The sequence below is a fragment of the Leptodactylus fuscus genome, chromosome 1 (assembly GCF_031893055.1).
Source record: "Leptodactylus fuscus isolate aLepFus1 chromosome 1, aLepFus1.hap2, whole genome shotgun sequence".
NCBI classification, from domain to species: domain Eukaryota; kingdom Metazoa; phylum Chordata; class Amphibia; order Anura; family Leptodactylidae; genus Leptodactylus; species Leptodactylus fuscus.
Genome location: NC_134265.1, coordinates 38,228,569 through 38,253,325, shown reverse-complemented (window position 1 = coordinate 38,253,325; position 24,757 = coordinate 38,228,569). Strand labels below are relative to the sequence as shown.

Genomic DNA, 24,757 nt, shown 5'->3' with positions numbered 1-24,757 from the left:
GGCCATGGGAGAGAGAGGGGGGGGGGGGCGCCGGGGCGGGAAGAGGCATGAGCGCAGGGGACGAGGGTGGCTGCGGGGAGCCAGGAGCAGCCGGTAGGTAAAAAGCCAGTGGGGACAGGAGAGAAGCAAATGTGACAGGGGCGCACAGGACTGGACGTGGCGGCACACGGCGGATCATAACCAACGGCGAATGCCGAAATATCAGATGAAGTCGCGGGCAGATGCTAGTGTATAATAACCATCACACTACCATATATAATAACCACCACACTGACCTGCATATTCAGCACCTTTTTTTATTAATATGCGTAATAAATAAACAAACCAATAAATATACATATATATGGCAGAAGACACCAAGATGACAGGCGCAGATGTAACAGACGAGGGTTAGTTTCGGCACAAGCGGATGTACATACGCCGGTAGGTTTGCAAATTAACCCCATCCCTGACCCCTTGCAGAACATGGGCTCTCCAGAGGGAAAGGTGCTGTATAATAGTGGGAAAAATATATAGGACTATGGCGAAATGTTATCAAGAGGCCTGCAGAGAACATATAGCTTTATCTCCCTGCTACGGTCACCAGTCTCGCGATGAGTCCTTTGAGTTAGAATTGCATTATTACTATAAATGCATGCAGATGTAGGCTGAGGGGGTTCCATCCAAAAATGGCTGCAAAGTTAATCAGGTGATTTCTTTAAGAAATGTATTGATATGGACTGCACAGAAAAAAGAGATAAGAGAGCTGATACCCCATATAAATATGGCAATAGGATTTCCTGCTAATGTAGTGTGCACATTACCACTACTTTCTACATGCCGCTCGCTAAAGCACACAGCGATGATTGGTGATGGTATAGCCCCGGATTTATTAGGTATTAGAGGACTAATAATACTATTATTATTTTATAACAGTTATGGCTTTCAGAGGCGGATAATACAATACAAAGTTCATTGTAAGCCATTATGGACATTTATCTCGGGCCCTTGAACCAATACACATGGTCAGACTGAAATTTTGGGGGCTCGTCCGGGAAGAAAGTAGTGGTTCTATGCGGTCATGATTATTATAGTTGTAAGACTGCTGAAACTTTTTGACTTTTGCACATCTATCCGAGATGAGCACAATATATATTTTTCTGTAAAATGGTAGTCACCATGAAGGAACCCAGTGGTCTCCATTATGCGCCAATGGGGTCAATCGGGTACCATCGGTGTACATCATGTAAACCAATCCATCACACCACTATTTTTGGTTTTCTGCTCCTATGATGGAACAGAATTAAGAATGTATGTACTGAATATGACTACTTCGACCTCCAGATTTATAAGTATTTCTCCTGCCCAGGTCTGGTGTATATTGTATAGTATAGTATATGATAGTATAGGATAGTATAATATATAAAAAAACAATTGAAGTATTTTTGGTTTTCTGCTTCTATGATGTAACAGAAAACCAGAAATATGAATGCGAATGTGAACTGAGCCTTACCAAACAGACACAATCCTATAAGGAGGATCTATAGTCAGATGTACTGAATATGACTATTCTGCCTTCTGACTATAGTCGAAGTCTCCACAACCTCCAGATTTATAAGTAAATCACCTGCCCAGGTTTGGTATATCATATAGTATAGTACGTAGAATAACAGTTGCAGCATGACCTGGCTTATAAGTATTATCGGATGGTAATATTATCTTTGCCTGATTCCCATTTACCTATATCATATTAATATATTACTTTATTTCACAAGTACCGTTCTATGGTATAAACCACCATTAACTCATCAATTCCCAGGTACACAGTCAACCATAGACCACAGTCAGACTTGCTGGATTTTCTCGTCCTGTAATTTTGGATGCCCAATGTGACGAAGCAGATCTGAACGTAGCCCAAACTACACATGGACGCTCTTCAGGCCCCATACTAGTGTATGGTCAATTTGCCGCTCTCTTTATGCCTTCTCCATCCTCCACCATCATGTACTGTTTCCATGCTCCGTACATTGTAATACAGGATCTACAATATTGAGTTTTTTCCAGGCAGCTAAGGGAAATATCAAAATTCAGCAATAATAATATCAAGAAATGTCTACGGATGACTTGACACCTCGGGAGAGTCCAAAACCCACATCTGCTAATCCCGGCCTATCCAAACCAAACTGCTGATCCTTTCATTTATACACATGATGGATACATCAAGGATATCAGCAGCCCGGTCTTGCTTCATTATATACAACGGTGCCCCCCTCCCCCCTCCCATATACAGCAACGCAAATCATCCAGAATATAATATTAACAGTGCAAGCAACCAGCACACACACTGCCTGCCATATCTCTATATACAGCTTCGTACATACAAGCAATACCCAGATACCCTACAACAACGGGGTCAATGGTCGCTCTCACGCTCAATATCCAGTAGTACAAATACTAATCCGATGCAGTATAACAGCAGAAAGCACAACTACATCAATGAGGACGCCTGGCTGAACTACCCCTATAACACTAGTGGTTGACCGGACGCCATGACTGAATTGTAAGCTCTTGGGATCCAAGAAAACTGAAATGAACAAAGTGCAGTAATAAGTCAAGTGCCCGCTAGAATAGGGATATAATAGCTTGTCATAGCGATATATATAGTGGCCCCAGTATTACGACTATAAACAACCACCCTATGCGAAATGTTCTCATCAATGGCAAAGGATCATCTGCGACATTCACTACTGTACAAGGGGGTGAGCCATTGAGGAACTTTCGCCGCTAGCAATATGTTATCTATCTGTCAGAACTGCATCCAAATCTGCAAAACTGACACAAGCTCCGTCACCAGAGGTGATGCCATAGGCCCCAGGTGACAGTATAATACCTGGGCATACCTAACCACCATATGCCACCATATATTATCATGCGTATACTCTATGGAGTAATAATAGGATAATAGCATATACATTTGTATAGGGTGAGAGAACCATCTTGCACGATTATTTCAGGGCGCCATCGGTATGGGACTATATGGCCATCTGCTTAGTGCCACTGAGGCCCTATGTAGTAGGATCTCCCCTCCTGCCACCATAGTAGTGCCTGCAATCGTCACCATTTTCCCCGCCTTACAAGCCATATTGCTACAGGACAGCTACACGGGCCCTCACAAGCAGGGGGGCCCAGATCCAGTTACACCACTTCAACCCCTATTGCTGTTCAGTTATATTGATGGGCACGGGGGCCCATGTGCAATTGCATCATCTAAAACCATTCTTATAACCTTTCTCTCTCAATCCTTGAAGTCCAATTCCATACCGCCCATCCTTCTTGCTTTATTTCCAATGATCCTTCGGCCAATTTTCTGGAATCTCTCAGATCATTTCAAGCCATCTTAAGGTTCCAGGATTCTCCTCTTGAGGACTTCTTTATCCCATATACCATCTTCCTTCTCCTCTCAGCCGTCTATATTAATACAAGGACGCAAGCTGATGCAATATAAGCAGCAAATGGCCTGTGCTTCCAAGTAGAGCATCAGCTCTTGGGGTCGGATACTGCAGGGTTTGTTTTATGGTATTAATCTTACTTAAGCTATCCTAAGGAAAAAAAAATCTAGAGCTTTTGTTACCTAAGTGCTTGTTACGGAGAAATGGCGGCAAAACGCAGAATCAGAGAAGTTTAGTTGCCGGTAATGAGTCTGGCAATATCTAAGCATTGGGGAAAGTCACAGTATATTCTAAGATGTCTGCATGCACAGCTCACGTCAATATCACGGCTAGCACACGTGCACGTTGGTTTGGGCGCAGGAAGTAAGAATACTGTAATAATGTGACCTATCCCACCACACTTGTCCAGGCTTAATGCTTCAATATCCTCCCAGAGGTCAATAGAGACACCATTAAATAACTCCATTCTGTAGAAGAACCACAGAGATCTTGGCGTGTTCCTCATGCCGCTGTCAGAATGTGCCCGTCTTCGAGTATCTTGAACACAATGTTTCTCACGAATGTTATGAGTCTAATCGATCGGGCTGAGGAACAAACTTCAGGGGCATAAGGGGGTTCCGGTTTCGTAGGCCGCATCGTAGCTGGTCCGAATGCGTTTCGTATACAAAGCTGATGTCATTCTGTTTGGGTTCTGAGTGGTGACACGACGAACTGGCTTGTCTAGGGGAAAAAAAAAAAAGAATTAGTGAGAGTCATGGTCAGCAATTTTGGGGCCTGTGAGTAACAGTAGTAATCTGTCCCATTTAACTGGTTAGGGGTGTGATCAACTGTTTGTGGGCTTCAAAGCAGGAATTGTAATTGCCTGGCCCCTGGGTCACAGGTAGCAACAACAACAACAAAGAAGCTTTATTGACACGTCCGAATAGGTATTTGGCATTGCCAAAGCAAATAGGGTGGGGGTGGGAGGGGTTAGGGGACATAGAGTGGATGGACAGGTGGTTTGGGGTACTATAGTCCTTGGGGTCTCGTCGTTCACCTCGTTTGGTGGCAGGTGGACAATGGACACGTGGTGGGTATGGGTGGGTGGATAGGTGGGTGATTTGGGTTATAATAGTCTTTGGGGTCTCATCTTCTCCTCAGTTGGTGACAGGTGGACACATATTGGGCAGTGATCTCCACAGTGGACTCTTCTTCTCCAGCAGACGACACCCATTGTTCAGCTGAAAAAGTCCCATCCCTATAATAAATCAGTCCTTGTTATGACCTTTACCCTTTGTAGGAGACCCTGAAGTGATGATATGGCCCCCACAGTGCCCTCATCATCATCCAATCTGTCTGGCATGACATAAAGAGACAGACGGATTGGAGCAAGTCTACATCCACAGCAGATCTAGGCTTAATTCTCCAAGATGGCGGGAACAACCTCCCTGCCGAGTTCTGCCAAAAACTGTCTACACTAGTGACATATTCACCTCTGCTACATCTGTATGTAGCAGATACCTGTGTTACAAAGTCAAAATTCTACATATCATAGCTGAATATGATTCCCATGAAGTAACATCACATACGTTCATCCATAGACTTTGTGATGAGTTACATGTGGGGCTTTGGGTTTATAAAGATAAGTCAAATCTGTGTAATGGAAAATAAGAAATGACTAACAGCGGCAGGTAGCGGCCTCCTCCGTGATAGACGGATCTAAGGATGGATTATGACAGACTTGTAAACAAATGTGCATCTGTCCACTGTGATTTCTGGACGGCTGACGTGCTCCGCACACAAATGCTGTCTATGAGATTTCACCCCTGCTGTAAAATGACTGCAGACTGAGGCTTAGTGTGAGTCACGGCCAGAAGATGACGGCGATGCCTGCGGTACACGGAATGGCGAGTACAGATATCTTCCTGTTATTCAGTCCTTATACTGTAACCTCACTAAATATACGACATAATGCGTCATGTGAAGATGTGGAAATTTCTAATATATTTTGTGTTTCTATTCTTCAATCTTTATGATCTCCGCTTGCTGTTAGTGAATGGAAACATTCTTATATACATTTGTACATTATAGCATCAGGTGTACGCTGTCGTGGTCTGGACCAGGACAACAGATAGGTAGACTGCTAAAATAGCGGATATATGTGGAGCCCAACAGACCTCACTGGCGTCCATTGAGTGTCCCTTGTTTTTCAATTGAAAGTGGCAGACAAAAAAGTCGTGCATGCAGGATATTTTTGTCCACCATTTCAGGCGGACACTGCAATGGAGTCCGACGCAAAAGAGAACGTAGCCCGGACTATAAGACGCACTTTTTTCCCCCAAAATTTCGGAGGAAAATGAGGGTGCGTCTTATAGTCTGAAGACGCCGGAATTGCATCGCCGTGCTCCTGCCACCGCTGGTTTTCTGCAGCGGCAGGAGCGTGGTAATACTGCGGGCCCCAGCACCTGTGCCGGCGGCTAAAACCCTCCCCGGCATCCGCCTTTCTATTATAGCGGACGCTGGGTCTGTAAGTAATGGCAGCCACTCTGCTGCAGAGCGGTCGCCATAACAAGGAGACGCCGGAGCTAGTGATCAGAGATCACAGGCATCAAAGTTCCCCCAAAGTTTAAAATTAGCCCCGGGGCCGGTCCCCACTGGCCCCATACCTTTAGAATTGCAGGCCGGCTCCTGGGCGGCGAGGTCGACCTGTTCCAGTGACAGCTGGGAGCCAAATGAAGGCTCCCAGACCTGTCATGGCAATATTACTATCGCAGCTAGTCTATGACCAGCTGCAATAGTAATGTACAGAATCTCCCATAGACGGCAATACACTTGTATTGCCGTCTATGGGACTTGCAATCAAATGATTGCAGGGTTCAATCCTCCTAGGTGGGGCTAATAAAATAGTAAAAAAAAACATACAGAGCAGGCACAGGAAGGAAAGCTAGCTACGATTTTGTATGCCCCCTGTTTTTATGGCTTATGGTTAATGAAACACGAATGTAGCAAGGAATCTGCCAAGGAACTTACTGAGGGCTCGGTGAAGATGGAGACACAGATGCGGCTCCTCTTTCTGCTGCCATGCTTTCCTTCTCAGTCGATGTCTCTCCCCAGATTCCTGCGCTGACCGTCTGAGCCACCATCTGGAACACGGACTTATCGAGGCTGAGCCAGCCTGAGGGCAGCCTGTGGCAGAGACAGAACCAGCGACATCAAGGGTCATGAAACATTTATAGCAAGACAAGGGCAAAGGATAACAAATCCCGATACACCAGTATTCTATCTATGGCATCTATATTTCAACTGAGAGCAGTGCTTCGCTGTTTGGCCCACTGACGTGACGTCATTGCCGTAACCTGTATATAAACAAGACGGTGGAGATGACGGGCGGACACTGCAGGAACGGAGGGAAAGATGCATATTTATGTGCTAAACCAACCCTTCCAGATGCATGGATTTTTTCAATTCTGGACAACCCCGCCCCCTGACCATTGCATGCCTAAGGGTCAGTTCACACGTGAAAACCGCCTAGCTTATTTGTGCGAGGTAAAAAACCTCGGGGAGTTTTTTTGACGCTGTTTTTTGCATTCCACGCGGTTTTTGACGAGGTTTTTGACGCGGTTTTCGCTAGCGGTTTTCGCTAGGGTTTTTTTTTCCTATATGTGCTATAGAAACTGCAGGCGAAAACCGCGCGTTTTTTTGCAAAAAACCGCGCGGTTTTGTGTGCAAAAAACCGCGCGGTTTTTTACCGCGCGGTTTTCGCCTCCCATTCACTTCTATGCAATTCTTCAGGCGTTTTCCGCCTGAAGAAAGGTCATGTCGCTTTTTCAGGCAGAAAACGCTAGGAGGAAAAAAAAAGCTAGTGGTCTACATAGACCACCATGTTAAAGGAGAGGTTTTTGAAGCGAATTCCGCTGTCAAAAACCTCCCCTTTGCCCACGTGTGAACTAGCCCTTATACATTTATCATTCTATAGTCTAGTTATAACTCCTAGCTACAAAAGTCTTACCTGTTGGTCTGCTTTCCTTCACTCATAGTCCTCCTTGACCCAAATAAGTGTCCCCATTTCCTGGCTGGGCTGCTATGTACATTCTCTTTAGCCGCTCCTTGCTCCTGACCACTAGGCTGACTTGTCTTTTGCGAGTCGCCGCTCTCTTTTTCTTGCCCATGTTTCAGTTCATTGAGCACAGACTCAGGGGGACTTCCCATCCAAGACTTGCGATTATCCTTCTGTGTGTCATCTGCCATCTCTTTCTTACCAGGTTTCTCTTCCACTACCCCTTCTACACATGAACAAGCCTCTGCACCATCTATAACACCCTCTCTGGGTGGTGGCACTTTTTTGGGTGTCCCACCACTTCCAGGCCTTCTCCTATCTTGTCGTGTAAACCTGGCTGTATCAGTGGAGTTCTCAATATAGACCTGAGAGCTCTGCATAAGTTGGTACCACCACCCGGCCTGCTTGTCCTTCTTCACTTCCATCGTTGTGTCCTTCTTGTGCTCTTCATCAAGTTCCACAGCGCTGGCTCCTTCACCTGTTGGCCTCTCATTGCTGCAGGACTCCTCTGAAGATGTCTTCTCAAGACTCTTCTTCTCCTGGCTAGCTTGCAATTCCTCATCACGGCTTCTCATGAGTTGTATGGTGGAGTGAACGGACTGCATAAGGTCCTGCTTCACGCGGAGCATCTCCTTTTTCTGCTGCTGTTCTCGGCTCATCTGGACTAAGTGGTGCTCAAACAGAAGGTCCAAGTCAAAAGGTAAAAGCGGTAGAGGTTGGAGAAGGAGGAGAAGTTCTTCGAACAGAGGTTGACAAACTCCATGGGACACAGATAAGAAGCCAACAGGTTCATAGTGAGCCCAGACAATATCTAGGAGACAGAGGAAACATACGTTATGCCAGAACCATTATAATCTATGAGGTCCATGGGTAACCGCTTTTTAAGCGGGTTAACTTTCCATTTTTCAGGTCCCCAACTAGGACCGAAAAACGGAAAGCCGAATGCCAGTGTGAACCTAGAGTAAGGTGGTCACTGGGATACTGTCAATGAATGGAAACATCCCTGTCTACATTCACAGGCTCAAAGTGAGACTAGATCTAGTGCAGCAGTTTGTTACAGTGCATCAGTGTACAATGACAAGGTGGAGAATTATCCAGTATAGAGACTGATACATTGTAACAAAACATCCCACAATTAATTTTTTCATCAAGTAAAACGTTACAATCTTTCATTTGGAATCTTTAAAAGATACTTGTTTGTCTAGATGATTTTTACAACATTGTTATGGTGCCCCCTAGTGTTCTTTTAGATCTATCTGAGAATGTCCATATAATGAGGCGTTTAGTTTGTCAGTCTTAATAAGTGGCCTGAATTTATCAGGAGGCGCAGGGCTCTTGCTATATTAGGTGCATGGTATGATAAATTAATAAATATGTCTCAGCCTGTCCTGTGCTCTGCCCACATTTGTGGAAAGTGGCGAGTAAAGCACAGAAGCAGGAACGCGATACAAATTCGGGGCAAGAAAGGGCCTTGTTGCAATTGTGCATCACATTATCTGTGCCATGGATGGGATAATAAAGTTCCAGCAACGTGTCAATTGTAGTGCACCTATTCTTATTGGCTAGCCTGTACAATTGCAGGAATCACTGTTAGCAGGATGAGATGATCGATGGGACTGAGCTACTGAGCATGTGCGACCACCAGCACTGGGGACATGAGAAATATCTGCACAAAGCAGATATTTTGTAATGATTCCAAGTGAAAAATTGTTATGTAGGAAAGTGTTTTATGTGGATTTCAGTGTGTGCAATGCAGAGCATGGCCATTCTGTATGAAATGGCAATTTATTGTGGAGCTTCACTATGGACATCATGCATAGGGTAGAATCTGTGGCACATGAAACTGTAGCAGGTAAAGCAGATCTGCAGTACTGTACTTACCTTCATGGTTATATAGATGGTTGAACCAGAATTCAAGTGAGCGGATACTGAAAAGAAATGGAAATGCAAATATGTTATGAACTGGAGGAGAACGGCAGGTCCAGCAATGTGAATATCAGAGGGGCACTATGGACTCACTTCAGAAGACCAAAGATGAAGGCATTGAAGCGCAGGTTGTGATTGGACAACTCGGGGAACTGGTTCACTTTCTGGCACAAAGTATGCAGCAGTTTGGTGGAGGGACCTGAATGAAAGGATATCATATAAGGATAAGCGTCCGATATCATATATTTGTATTGTCTGATACTTATGTAAATTTACTCTTCAAAGTGGTCAGTCCTAGAGTCTTCTGCTTCTACTTTGTCTCCTATATGTAAAATCCCAGAAAGTGCACTGCATAGGGGGTGACATGAGACCTGGTGCACAGCAAGGAGACCCCTTGTAGCAAGGTTCAATGCTATCCACTCCCCCCCCCCCAGCAATCCTACAGACTATATTGACTTTCTTCTACAACAAGCAGCAGCACAACCTCTGTGTGTCTAGGAACATAACTATTTAGCATCTGTGGGGGTTGCAAAGCTTGTGTAGGCACCATAAACGGTCTCTTTAGTCACAGGAGCTCAGTCACCCTCCAGCTATGTTCTAGGGCAGTGGTGTCCATACCTAGTTGCGTTGAGGCCTCCACCACTGTCCACGGCATGTTTCTTCTCTGTCCAATAATAACATCCAAGACACAAGGCTTCAATCCATCACTTAGGATGTCCCTGATGGCCGGACACAGGTATTTCAAGATCAGGTGTCCGATATTGGGGCTCACGGAGCTATTCCCCAATTTAGCCTAGAGATAATACAATGAAAAGTGTCATTTTGTGAAATTGCATCTTTAAATATTACATGGGTTATCAGATTTTTAGAACTGATGTCCTAGCCATACAGTAGGACATCAATATTAGAGTGGGGTTCACTTGCCGTACTTTTGAAGGCATATCAACCCAGCCTGCCATGAATCAGTGTCTTCCCCTTTGTGAATCGGTTGTTACATTCCTAAGATATCACTGTATTTATGCAAGTGAGACATTTGGAGCATTGAAGGCATTGTCATTGCTCCAAAGAAGTAAGCACAAATGCCCTCATTGGCAAAAAAGAGGATCTCTCAGCAACGGGGGAGGCGATCACAAGGGGAAGACACTGTATGTTTCAGGTGACCCCAGCCTATCTATCTGTGGGGCAAGGTTGATATACTGGATTCTGCTGACTCCCTTTAAGTAGGTCATTTACAACTTGGACTTGGGAACCACATTCTTGTGGCTGATACATAAGCGTATGCGACAGCAGAGATTATTCATGGTTATATATACTGTGTATATACATACCATACCATGCCATAGACTGGATAACAAAGGAGGAAGGCTTCCGGCAATCTGCATTGATTCTGACCCATTATACATCAGTATAATTCATAGAACAATCATAACTGGCAACTGTCAGCAATATTGGATTTCCAGGGGCCGTAACCTCTAGATTACCTGTGGTCTGTGTACGTGTGTAGTGATGAAGGATCAATAGATGACACTTAATCTATAATATCCTATAACTGACTATTGACTGAACTAAATATAATAACATGGATTCTCTTCCTCAGCAATGTTAATACTCAGGAAATGTCATCTGTAATTCAATGAGTTACGTTTTCTGGATCTTCCGAGCGACTTATTGTTGTCTTCTTAAGAAGATTAATCACTGATAAATATTCTATGGTTTTACATATCAGGATGTAAGAAAAATCAACTGGTCCTTAGAAGGTTTTAAATACGACCTCAGATGAACGACATCACGTGACAAATTACACCATGCTAATATTTATTTAACAAAAACTAGGTCAAAATGCAAAAGCGGCGTGTGAAAAATTAAACGTGCCCTTACTGCTTCCATATGGATTAAGACGGCAAGTGAAAGCCTATAGCTTCTAATCCTTGATTATAAAAGGTTAACGTTTTGGAAGTTTGCTGGTCAACACCATTCAGTTGTGTGTTAATACATTGACAAGGAGGAAAGACATCAGCAATGATCTTAGAGAAGCAATTGCTGCTGCCCATCAATCTGGGAAGAGTCATTTGGCCATTTCCAAACAATCCGATGTCCAAAAAATTATTTAGTAGTGTAAAACACTTAAGGCAACTGGCAAACTGCCCAGGAGTGGAAATTCATCAAACTGTGCAATTCAGAGAAATTTTTCCCCAGTACAGGCCAACATATAGTATACTGTCCACATTACAGGCCCCTGTGGGGGATCAGCCAGGCATCTAAAGTCATGGGCCCTATAGCTGCCGTTACACCTACTGTAGCAATAGTTATGCCCCTGGTTTGGCCATAATACAAAACACCATGTTTGGTGAAAACCAAACACAGCATATCAACAGAAAAAACATATACTGTGGTAGAGGGAGATGATTTGAGCCTGTTTTGCAATGCCAAGACCTGGGCATGTTGCAGTCATTGAGTTGACCATGAACTCTCATTTATATGAATTGATGTAATGTTATGCTTTCTCCACTAAGGGGCAGTACAAACAGCATAGTAGTTGATGCACAAAATGAATAATATGGAATGATAAAAGTTTCTTTGTTATTGTCCCCATGCCAAGTCGATCATATCCACTTCTTGGTCACCATTCATGTCTCCTAAAATGTGATCGGAACAGATTTTAGTCCTGACCTTCACTCCTGGGTCCCGACTTGTCCCAAAGTGAGCCACGACCAAGTCCACTGCTGTATTCACCGCCTTTACCAGCCCTGGGAAGAGAATGCATAATAGTCAGAATTATTGCATTGCAATGTGGAAGTAGCAATTTTTTTTTTTTACAAATACACATGATATGATATTGTGGCTTCTAGTTTCATTGAGGTTGCTAAATCAAAGTGATGCGATGTAAGATTTATGATTGGCTGCTATGGGAGCTTTATGGGGCCTATTTTGTGTTGGTCTCATCCACATTTTTAGTGAGTGGGGAGATCCTGCACAGGGATGTGGTCTCCAGGGATCCTGCCATGTTAGCAGACAAGGAAGGAGAACATTTACAGTCATAAAAATGGGTTGAAGACACTAAGGCCCCCTGTCATAAGTAGCAAATTCTTAGAGCGCCCAAAACGTCATGTCCACCACTGATCTTACCCCTCTTCTGCAAAAGATCAATAGACACAGATTCAACGCTGCTGTCTGGAGATAGACAGAACTCCGCCGGGGGGCGCTCCGTCACTGAGAAGTAGTCTGGGAAAAAGTCGCTGGAGATCAGAGCTGAAGGTTTTCCTACGGTTGGAAAAAAAACATAGTAAATAGTGAAGGAGCAACGCAAAGATAAGATCAGATAAGATGTCTGCGAGGAGAACAACGTGAAATCAGTGTGAATGTTGAGGAATTTACAGAAAATAATATAGTGAGAGGAAAACGTGGGAAAAAAATGAAAGCAGCCTGCCCTTTCTTCAGGTGGATTCAGTGGCTCAACGAGCCACGGAGTCCATCTCGCGGCAGCAACCATTTATTTGAGCCTGCTCCGGAGGGGGAAGCCGTGACTATCAGAAGCCGTTACGTGGCAGGCGGGTTTTGACCTGAGAGTGACGTGGCTCCCCGCATCACTCTTGCTGCCAAAATCCACCTGAACGCTCCCCGTGTGAACTAATTGTTATTCATTCCTTCCATCTATAATTCGCCCATTACACCAATAGTTCTCTTTTGTAATATGTTCATTCACTCATTGTTACATTAATGCTCTCAGTGTCTATTATACATATAGGCTAGAATTACATGACTACTTTCGCCACGACTCCTGACGTGCGACCAAAGACCATCATGTCACCCTGTCTACATGAATGGAGTCACATTTCGACCCTTAGGGTGCTGCAATTTCGACTTCTAGCTGTCATTCATTCCTTATGACACTATATCACATACTCATTCCTAAACCACTATCATTCATTCATTTCGCATTCCCTGTATTTTCTTAAGTCATTCCTCAGTTCCACTCATATCATTCATCCGATCCTAAATACATTGTGAGAAATTTATTAAGACTGTCCGCCAACCTTAATTCATTCCCCTTTGATGGCCTGAATTATTAAGAGGCTCCAACCTTAATACTTCTGGCACATATTGCGAGGTCCCATGCGCCATAACTGACATCTATGTCAGATTTCAGATATAACTCACGCTAATTTCCTGGTGAGAGTTATAGTAAATTTGTTGCCACCTTAGACGACCTTCATCTCTCCCCACATCCATCCATTTTTCTAAAAATTGGCAAGCAGAATGGACAATGAAGAAAGTGGTGCATAAAAAAACTGCAGTCCCTATTTCACCAAATTCTCCCCAATTTTTGATAAAATTGATCCATTCGTTCATTCATTCACTTCGCACCGTAGAAGCGTGAGTGTATATGGTTGCCGTTGATACTGCTTGGAAAGTCGAAGAAATGGTTCCTCTTCGCTATCTTCGTTTCCGGCCTTCTGTCCAGACTCCCGGACAGGGCTGGCAGCCCATGAACTCGGTCTAGGCCCAGTGGGTTCCGACGCCTATACTCCCTCCACTTCAGCGCTTGAGGGGACAGGTGATTGGCTATACCGTGGTCGCAGGCAGACAGAGCAAAGAATGAGGGGAGAAAGAAGGAAGACATGACCCAGGTTAGTGAAAAGACAGAGGTCAAGTGAAAAAAGAAGCAACCAAACCCCAGCACCCATCTCCAAGTGATGTTAGTAATAGCAATAGAGGGGAAATAATATCTTGGTGGACAGATGGACCATGCAAGAAAACTCCTGTATCTGCTGTGGAGTCCAAGTGGATGGGAGCTTGAGGTTGGCTCCTTAACCATCAACCATGAGTGGTGGGAGCACACAATGGACCTAGACGTGAGGATGACTCTTTCGACTCTTGCATCCCGGGGTGCGAGAGGTAAGATTAGAAGACTCCATTTAGACATTTCCAATGAAGGCCCCCATGACTGTATCAAAAGTGAGTCTGAATGTAATCACAACCCTAAAGAACCAGACAGGCTTCCTGAAGTGCTACTTCTGTGCCATGCAGCCCTAGTGGATTTCTGAAGATGTAAGTAATATGCATCCTAGATATACCTAATAATTTTCCTCCACTACTACTAGACTCTGTTGCCCTCGCTACTCCAACCTAGACACCTGTTCATAGTGACATCACCGTGGTGGGCCGCCTTGGCAAGCAGATAGTAGACCAAGCAGTCCACGGCAAGGTAACGGTGCAAAAGCAGTAAAGATCAATTTTTGACTTTTTGTTCAACAATGACACAAACCGTGTTCATCAGTTTTATTCAGTTGACTTCACTTTCACTGCATTACTTAAAGGGATTGTCCAGTTTCAGAAAATAAATGCTATTGGTTCTATACTGATAAGTTGTACAATTATTCAATATACTTTGTATATAAATTCATCACAGTTTTCTAGATCTCTGCTTGATGTCAATGTTTACTTCCAGTACTTAAAATTCATTTCAAGGTCACGTGATATACAGTCCATGGTCACGTGATATCCAGTCCATGGTCACGTGATATCCAGTCCATGGTCACGTGATATACAGTCCATGGTCACGTGATATACAGTCCATGGTCACGTGATATACAGTGCATGGTCACGTGATATACAGTCCATGGTCACATGATATACAGTCCATGGTCACGTGATATACAGTCCATGGTCACGTGATATACAGTCCATGGTCACGTGATAGACACACAGGCGCTCTGTCTTGTAGCGAGCTGTGCACCTCTCTGTCCATGACCATGGACTGTATTTTAATGGAGTCTATCAGGACTTTGTGAAAGGTTTCCACTCTTTATTGGCAAAAAATGCTATTACATGCCTTGCCAGAAACCCTAACAGAGGCACACAATAACAGAATCTTAAAGACGCATTCTGGCATCTATCTTCAGAAAGGAAACTCCTGACCAACATTCCATTCTGGAAGATGTCCACCGGCTACCGCATCCAGGTGGAGAACAAATAGAAAGATGGCCGTGCATGTCTATCTCCTTTCATCCTTTATGGGCCTTATGGAAACAGCCAAGCAAGACTGATGTGCTGTTTTCATTACTCCCATACAAGTTTTTGGGGAGAGCTGCACAGGTGCTGCCAACTCTCCATCCATACTCCACCTGTGCAACCTCCATTCTGGAGATAGGTGCATGTTCCACAGCCATATTGCACCAAAATTTGCCAGTTTTGACCCATTAGTGTCAAGCCCACTACATTTATAGAAAATGTGCATGTTGCGGTGGGTCTTAGCGGAGGGATGGGCTTATCAGAATTACTATAATTTATGCCAGAAACTGCCTCAAATTATAGATCACATCTAAATATGAGATTCTGGTGCATGGAGGGCACACCTATTTATTAAAAAACATGTACCTTTTAATAAAATAGGCCCATCTTACTCCAATGTATGGTAGATCACGACTAGTGTAAGAAGACACCAATGAAATTCTCGTTTAAAAACTAGAAAATTACATTAAAAAATGTAACGCATGAAGTTTTCCTACCATTAACAGGTCTTGACATCATGATGTTTTCAGGAACTCGTTTGGCTTTGTCCTCTTCATTTCGGCTAGGCTGGGTGACCTCGTGGAGAACCGTGTTCAGCAGGGGTAGTGAATTAATGGGTGGAAGTCCATGCTTTGACACTTGTGTGCTTGGTTCCTTGAGTGGTTCTCTCTTGACTAGAGGCCTTGGGACTTCCACTTTGGGAGACCCCTCATATTTCCGAGTGGGTTTGGCAGCTCCAGGTAATGTGGTTCCTCGGACCTGTGTGGCTCTTAAAGGCAAAAGATTGGCTGATATTGGACAGGAGCGACTTCTAGGTGGTTGGTTCTCCTTGGATTTTTCTGGAGATGGAGAGCTAGAGGAACCAGAGTCCATACTTTGAAAGAACGTAGCATTACTCCGGATTGGAGAATAACTTCCCAGAGGAGATGGTCGGGTCGTTTCTGGTACTTGCCTTCCATTCTGATCATCTCTGATAGTTGTCAATCCATCCAGAGAAAGTTTTCCAGGTACATTTATCATTCTACTGTGGCCACCATTGCTCTCCATCTGCCCGGCCAAAGTGCCTGGTGCCGACGACTGAGATTCTGACACATTTTGTTGACTAGACGATCGATTGCTAGAGAGCCCATAGAGCTGGGAGAGGCTGGAGGTGAAGTGGCTGTGCAAGGGGCGAGTTTTGGGTTTGCTAAAATGATGCTGGAAAACAAATGGTTGTATTGGTAACGTGGTTGGACGCTGGTCTTTGCTATAGCGGAAAACCGGTTTGGCTTCTGTTCCCATACCTGTGTGATGACAAGAGATAACACAGTCTGTTAGATCATGTGATCGTATATTAATACCTGGAATTTCAACTATCAAAATCAGTGGGGTGGCGATTGTTAGGTCACATTCACATAACTGAGTTTCAGCCGTGAAATTCAGTTCATTTGTTGGCCAGATTTATAGCTGAAACAAGGTGAGTCCATCAAAGCAGTGAAAGGTCCTCTATAACATGGCAGGCTAATTCATACTCATACTGCAAGACCTGCTAGAGAGGAAGCTTTCATTTTCCTGGAAGAGAGCTAATCTGTAGGTTCAACATATTGTATATCGTGTGTTCACATTAGTATTCAAGATATATATTTACCATGATCTGAATAGAAGTTACAGCTTTGTTCAACCTGAATTTCTGGGTTCATGATCTGAATGCTAGATTACAGTAAAGACTGACACATACAGAGCATACTGGCATGCAGAATAGTGACCGGTATGTATTAATAGGCTATTTATAATCTAGGAGAAAATGGTAAAAACCTGTATACCTTTATATGTAGTACGTATACCTTTATTCTGCAATGATATATATCATTCTATAACATTCTACCTGCAGATTGGATTCAATGTTCATTGTAACATGACAGGTTCCCTTTAAAGGGATCATCCCACAAACCACATTTATCTCCTATCTATAGGCAAGGGAAAACGTGTAATCGTTGGGGGGCCCCCACCACTCAGACCCGGAGAAGACTAGAATACGAGCCCTTAGCAAACCCCTTCTATGCTTTAAATTTTGGGATGGTCAAGTATCTGCTCCATTCAACATCTATGGGGCTGTCAGAAATAGCCGAGTAGCAGCAGGGTGATAGGTGATAACCTATTGTGGGGCAACCCCTTTAAGCCCTTGTATCTAAGCATATTGTGTGTGGTACTGCCTGTAAGGCTAAGGCTCCACATAGCAAAATGCAGCAAAAAAAAAAACAAAAAACGCTGCAGAAAAAAACAAGTTTTTTTTCTGCAATGTGTGGATGGGAATAGCCAGAATCCAATTCACATTTTCGCAGCATGGGGCTTTAGCCTAAAGGGGGTTGTCCCATTGTAGACATGTATCCCCTAGCCACAGAACAGGAGATAAGTGTCTGATCGCTGTGGGCCGGGGTACTGGGGGTCCATTCTCTTCTATGGAGGTGCCTGGACTGTAATCTCCGGCAGCCCCATATAGGTGAATGGCGCGCCGGTCACACAAGTGCACTGGTGCTCTTTAGGTCCCCCCTTTCTCCTGATCAATGGCTGACAATCTGGCCCCCCAGCAACTGGACACTTAACAGGACAACCCCATTAAGGTTTTGTATCTAGGTGTTGTCTGACACGACTCGGGCCTGTAAATTCATCCAATACATCGACCAAGTTCCATAGCCCGAAGTGAGTCATGTGACACAGGCCCAAGTCTACCCTGAATGATACGGATTCTATGTAACCCTAAATTCGCCATCGTGTAATATTACTGACTTTCATTATAATCTAATCTCGGCGGACAAACCACAGGGCTGTTGTACTAAATATATTATCATAGATGTGTAATATCCGCTCACTGGAGCCATTTGCATATCCAGGTTAAGGGGATTATACTTTGGTAATTTAATATTCCTTATTTTCCCATGTGGTGAGGGTGAGGCCTAGTACTGAGGCTGTGTAATCCGGCGCCTTCACCCTGACTGTACACGCCGCTCATAATGAGGCCGCATCAGTAAGCAAGGCAGGTTCTGCCGCTGTGTAAAGCTGGCACCGCTCCAGATTCCTCAGCAATCCCAAAAACAAAAAAATCTGTATTCTCGGATGAAGTCTTAGAGACAAAACCACAAAGATTCCCAGAGAACTTTTATCTACGCCTCAGTAACAAGCAATGTCTGCAGGGATTCGCCGCCGCTCACCACATCATAGCTCTATATGGGTTCAATTCTGTTTATCAATCAACACACAATATAACGTATGGAGGCCAAATAAGGGGACAATATTCTTTGTGGGGGCCAAAAAAGGGACAATATACTAGGTGGGGGGCAGTAATGGGGGAACTATATTGTATGGGGGCCGGTAAAACGGTTAATATACAGCAGGGTGACTTTGGACCATAACAGGTGAATGAACTGCAATAACGAGCATAGCCACTTTCCAATGTATGGCACTGTTCTGGGTATTAAGTGAAGAGGCTGCAGCTCTGACTTGTGTGCAGTGATATCTTAAAAAGGCAGATTGATGGGGATCCCAGATATCGGACCCCCAATAATTTGATACTTATGGTCCTTAGACCTTGGACCATGACACCTAGTATCCCCCCATATTTTTCAGTTAACGGGGTTTTACAAGAGGTAAATAATTGATGACCTATCCCTAGGAAAGGTCATTAATATCTAAGAAGCAGTCCAATACCTGTCCAATACCTGAGATGTCCCATTAGCCACGTGGCCTGTGTTTAATTCAGTCCCATTCAAGAGAATGAGCTGCAATACCAAGCATAGCCACTACGCATTGTATGGCACTGTGCTTGGTATTCTTCGAAGAGGCAGCAGCGCTCACCTGAATGTTGGGGTCTCTTAAAAAGCAGATTGGTGGGGTTTCCAGGAATCAGACCCCCAATTATTCGATATTGATGACCTCTTCTAAGGATTGGTCATCACTATAACAATCCTGGAAGATCCCTTTAAGGAGCTCACACAATAACATAACAATCCTGGAAGATCCCTTTAAGGAGCAACAGTACGTTTTAATGATATGACCAGAATATACAATATTAAAGATGATCATTACGTCAGAGAATCATTGTCTCATCTATGAGATGAGACATCACATGTCAGATTGGGAGTAAATTGACCTGTGTATGGCCTGGTTTTGATTTTCAGAGTAATCAATGGACCGACAATAAATTCACAAAAAAATTTACTTACATGGTATAAAGCTGAGCCAAAGGAACTGGGACAGAAAGTTTGGGCGAAAGCCATTTGGATCGTGCCTTACATGTTAATGTCCAACTAGTAAGATCCAGATCTCTCCTGAGTGCAATAAATATACAGCACCACCTAGTAACTGGAGTCACCGCCAACACCTTCCTCTTATCCATCAAGAATACATCCATTATAGATTATGGTAGCGGTCTGCCAACTTGTCAATTTCCAAATCTTTTGCCATCACTAAAGATGGCTGAATCGATAACTGATATTAAGATTCCACTACGACTGCGGGATCATGACCCAAATCTAAATCACCTTTAATCGAACATTTTACCTCGATTATGAATAAGTGATGATTATTTTAGGACACTCCCCTTTTTACATGCCACACACCAATATATATATTCCACGCCCATGACACTGAGTTTTAGCTTAGGTTATTGACACATCAGTAATCCTGACTGGATAACATACTGTGGGTGACATATACCCAATGGCAACATCAAAAAGGGTGCAAAATAATTCATTCAAGTTCACCACCATAATTGAACTGACTCACGATTTCAGCTATGTTTCATTCTGAAGTTTAATTTTAATTGCCGACCATGATACAGTGCTAAATATACTGCAATACTATGCCAAAATAATACTGCGATACCGTGCTGAAATTATACTGCAATACAGTACTGAAATACCTCCATACAATGCTAAAATAATCCTGCAATACAGTGCTGAAATAATACCACAACACAGTTCTAAAATAATACCTCAATACAGGGCTAAAATAATACTGCAATACAGTGCTGAAATTATACTGCAATACAGTCATGGAATAATACCGAGATATAGTGTTAGATAATACCATAATAGAGAGCTGACATAATAGAACAATACAACCCAAAAAAAATACCACAATACTGTGCTGAAATAATACTGATACAATACTGAATTAATACTGCGATAAAGTGCTAAAATAGTACTGTCATACAGAGCTAAAGTTAAATGGTGAAATAGTCATGAAATGATACCACAATACAGTGCTGAAATAGTACTGCAAGAAAGTTCTGAAATAATGCTGCAATACAGTGATGAAATAATACCGCAGTAGAGTGTTGAAATAGCATTGCAATACAGTGCTGAAATAATACTGTCATGCAATACATAAATAATGCTTCCATTAACTAACCAAATAACACTAACATACACTGCCCAAATAATATCGCCATACAATAAGCAAATAATACTACCAAATATTGCTAATGTTAATATCATATATTAGTCAAATAATTCATACAGTAACTAAAAATACCAAAAAAAACTGCATTTCCGCAACGTGGGGCCTCAGCTCAAAGGGGACCTTTCCCGATTTCCACCAACCCCCACTACATTGATCTCGGTGCAGTTAGAATTTGTTCTGTTGCCCCCAACATGTTAGTTTCAACGAAATTCTGCTCCCTATTGTCTGGTGAGCGGTCCTTGGCTGGAGCAGAGAGGCAGAGACCGCCCATCTGATTGTAGAGAGCATAACTGTGCTTAAACTAATATAGCAATGATTGCTCAGGAATGACGGGGGGCCAGAGAAAAAATTCCAACTTCCCCAGAATTAGTGGAGCAGCGCCTATTGAAGGACACAAAGAGTTGGAGTTGGTGGAGGTGGTGAAAGGTCATCTTTAATTAATGGTACCATATCGTACATTCCCAGATACCCACCCACAATAGTCCATAGTTTCCAGCACAGGAGGGGTTAATCTAATATATTATTTTAATACAAAATACCAGAGGACTGAATGGAAGTGAAAATACTGAGTGTAAACTCCGGACTAGATCTCCCTAGACACTGATGTTACTCAGTAACCAGCCATTGTCATTAAACAAACCGCACAACCCCATACACAGTGTGCAGTGACTATACCGTCCACTAGGGAATGGATCGCAGTAATGCTGCAGGGATCATAAAAGTCTTTTTATTCCTCATATATGGAGCACATACATTATATATTTATATAAGGGAACAAGGGGGCAAAAATGACTATATAACGTGCGTCAAAACTTAGCCCCCATAGGCTATTGCAAGAAAGCTGCTTTTTGTAGTAGATTTTGCTGCAGTTTTTTGAGTCATAGCCAGGTATAGACTGAGAAGTGTAAGAACTTCCTATATACTTCCCATTCCTTCTGTAGTCACTTCTTGGATTGGCTTTAAAAATACTGCAAAATCTGGAACGAAAAAGCAGCTTTTCTACAACATGGAACCTCAGCCATCAGTGGATATTGGAGGATGTATTCTAGACTATCAGGGCCAGAGAGATCCTATACACCAGAGAGATTGTATACAGTGGGGCAAAAAAGTATTTAGTCAGTCACCAATAGTGCAAGTTCCACCACTTAAAAAGATGAGAGGCGTCTGTAATTTACATCATAGGTAGACCTCAACTATGAGAGACAAAATGAGAAAACAAATCCAGAAAATCACATTGTCTGATTTTGTAAGAATTTATTTGCAAATTATGGTGGAAAATAAGTATTTGGTCAGTAACAAAATTTCATCTCAATACTTTGTTATATATCCTTTGTTGGCAATGACAGAGGTCAAACGTTTTCTGTAAGTCTTCACAAGGTTGGCACACACTGTTGTTGGTATGTTGGCCCATTCCTCCATGCAGATCTCCTCTAGAGCAGTGATGTTTTGGGGCTGTCGCTTGGCAATACGGACTTTCAACTCCCTCCAAAGGTTTTCTATAGGGTTGAGATCTGGAGACTGGCTAGGCCACTCCAGGACCTTGAAATGCTTCTTACAAAGCCACTCCTTCGTTGCCCTGGCGGTGTGCTTTGGATCATTGTCATGTTGAAAGACCCAGCCACGTTTCATCTTCAATGCCCTTGCTGATGGAAGGAGGTTTGCACTCAAAATCTCACGATACATGGCCCCATTCATTCTTTCATGTACCAGGATCAGTCGTCCTGGCCCCTTTGCAGAGAAACAGCCCCAAAGCATGATGTTTCCACCCCCATGCTTTACAGTAGGTATGGTGTTTGATGGATGCAACTCAGTATTCTTTTTCCTCCAAACACGTAAAGTTGTGTTTCTACCAAACAGTTCCAGTTTGGTTTAATCAGACCATAGGACATTCTCCCAATACTCTTCTGGATCATCCAAATGCTCTCTAGCAAACTTCAGATGGGCCCGGACATGTACTGGCTTAAGCAGTGGGACACGTCTGGCACTGCAGGATCTGAGTCCCTGGCGGCGTAGTGTGTTACTGATGGTAGGCTTTGTTACATTGGTCCCAGCTCTCAGCAGTTCATTCACTAGGTCCCCCCACGTTGTTCTGGGATTTTTGCTCACCGTTTTTGTGATCATTTTGACCCCACGGGGTGAGATTTTGCATGGAGCCCCAGAGCGAGGGAGATTATCAGTGGTCTTGTATGTCTTCCATTTTCTAATTATTGCTCCCACAGTTGATTTCTTCAATCCAAGCTGGTTGCCTATTGTAGATTCAGTCTTCCCAGCCTGTTGCAGGGCTACAATTTTGTTTCTGGTGTCCTTTGACAGCTCTTTGGTCTTCACCATAGTGGAGTTTGGAGTCTGACTGTTTGAGGGTGTGCACAGGTGTCTTTTTATAGTGATAACAAGTTTAAACAGGTGCCATTACTACAGGTAATGAGTGGAGGAAAGAGGAGACTCTTAAAGAAGAAGTTACAGATCTGTGAGAGCCAGAAATCTTTATTGTTTGTAGGTGACCAAATACTTATTTTCCACCATAATTTGCAAATAAATTCTTACAAAATCAGACAATGTGATTTTCTGGATTTGTTTTCTCATTTTATCTCTCATAGTTGAGGTCTACCTATGATGTAAATTACAGACGCCTCTCATCTTTTTAAGTGGTGGAACTTGCACTATTGGTGACTGACTAAATACTTTTTTGCCCCACTGTACACCAGGGCGATACTAAACTCCAGAGAAATCCTATATACCAGAAAAATTCTACACCCTAGAGAGATCCTATAAACCAGAGAGATCCTATACACCAGGGAGATCCTAAATACCAAGGAAATCCTAACACCAGGGCAATACTAAACACCAGAGAGATCCTATAAACCAGAGTGATCCTACACCCTAGAGAGATCGTATAAACCAGAGAGATCTTATACACCAGGGAGATACTAAACACCAGGGCAATACTAAACACCAGAGAGATCCTATAAACCAGAGAGATCCTATACACCAGAGAGATCCTATACACCAGGGCGATACTAAACTCCAGGGAGATCCTAAATACCAAGGAAATCCTAACACCAGGGCAATACTAAACACCAGAGAGATCCTAAACACAAAAGAGAACCTACACACCAGAGAGATCCTAAACACAAAAGAGAACCTACACACCAGAGAGATCCTAAAATCAGGAAGATCCTATACACCAGAGAGATGCTATACACTATGGAGATCCTATACAATCTTCATATCTCCCAACCGTCTCGATTTCCGTCATGTCCCGATTTCAACTCATCGGCGTCCTACGCCGCATATTTTATCCCTCTTTCTGCTCTTCAAAAGTTTGGAGGTATGAATCCTACCAATGAGTAACCAATGGAAAGACAGATATATATATTGTGGCACGCAAGACATACTTCCCTAGCACAGCAGCACAGCAATTTCGTTCGGATATAACTCTGTATGACGGTATGTTTTTGCAAAAAAAAAAACGCAGGCAGTTTTCCAATAAAAAAAAGCATGCATTTTTGTGCAAAAACTTTGCATCTGAATACAGCTTTACTTTAAAGTGAAAGTACCAGTGGCCTAGGACTGGAGGCAGCTATAGCTACAGTATATGCAGATACATAGTGTGTCCCCACCCTGAGGCCGAGGCACCATGTGGCGTAAACGGTGTGTCCTGGGAAATAGCAGTAAACGCATGTGTCCAGAAGTATCTGGTGGCAGCACTTCTGTGTTATAGTTTGTGGTATATGACTTTATTATACATGGCGTCCGCCTTACAATATAAAAGTAAAAGAAGTTGCCTACCCCTGCACTATACATGTGTGTATGTGTGTGTATACAGTCCTATGAAAAAGTTTGGGCACCCCTATTAATCTTAATCATTTTTAGTTCTAAATATTTTGGTGTTTGCAACAGCCATTTCAGTTTGATA

The 24,757-nt window shown here is 43.2% G+C and overlaps 1 protein-coding gene across 3 annotated transcripts in view; it reads right to left on the bottom strand.

Moving 5' to 3' along the window:
• Positions 1 to 292: 292 nt before the first annotated feature.
• The window catches only part of RUSC2 (RUN and SH3 domain containing 2), a 42,287-nt gene continuing 17,822 nt past the window's right edge, over positions 293 to 24,757 (bottom strand). For 2 of the 3 annotated variants that reach the window (XM_075269719.1, XM_075269721.1), the window contains exons 3-12: positions 15,900 to 16,685; positions 13,756 to 13,953; positions 12,517 to 12,651; positions 12,061 to 12,137; positions 10,009 to 10,183; positions 9,484 to 9,589; positions 9,346 to 9,392; positions 7,417 to 8,275; positions 6,438 to 6,593; positions 293 to 4,148 (exon numbers count right to left, since the gene is read on the bottom strand). In XM_075269719.1, coding sequence (XP_075125820.1) covers positions 3,992 to 4,148; positions 6,438 to 6,593; positions 7,417 to 8,275; positions 9,346 to 9,392; positions 9,484 to 9,589; positions 10,009 to 10,183; positions 12,061 to 12,137; positions 12,517 to 12,651; positions 13,756 to 13,953; positions 15,900 to 16,685 — 2,696 coding nt within the window. In that variant the 3' untranslated portion in view covers positions 293 to 3,991. The remainder of the gene's footprint in view (positions 4,149 to 6,437; positions 6,594 to 7,416; positions 8,276 to 9,345; positions 9,393 to 9,483; positions 9,590 to 10,008; positions 10,184 to 12,060; positions 12,138 to 12,516; positions 12,652 to 13,755; positions 13,954 to 15,899; positions 16,686 to 24,757) is intronic. The other variant, XM_075269722.1, reaches the window with a different exon arrangement.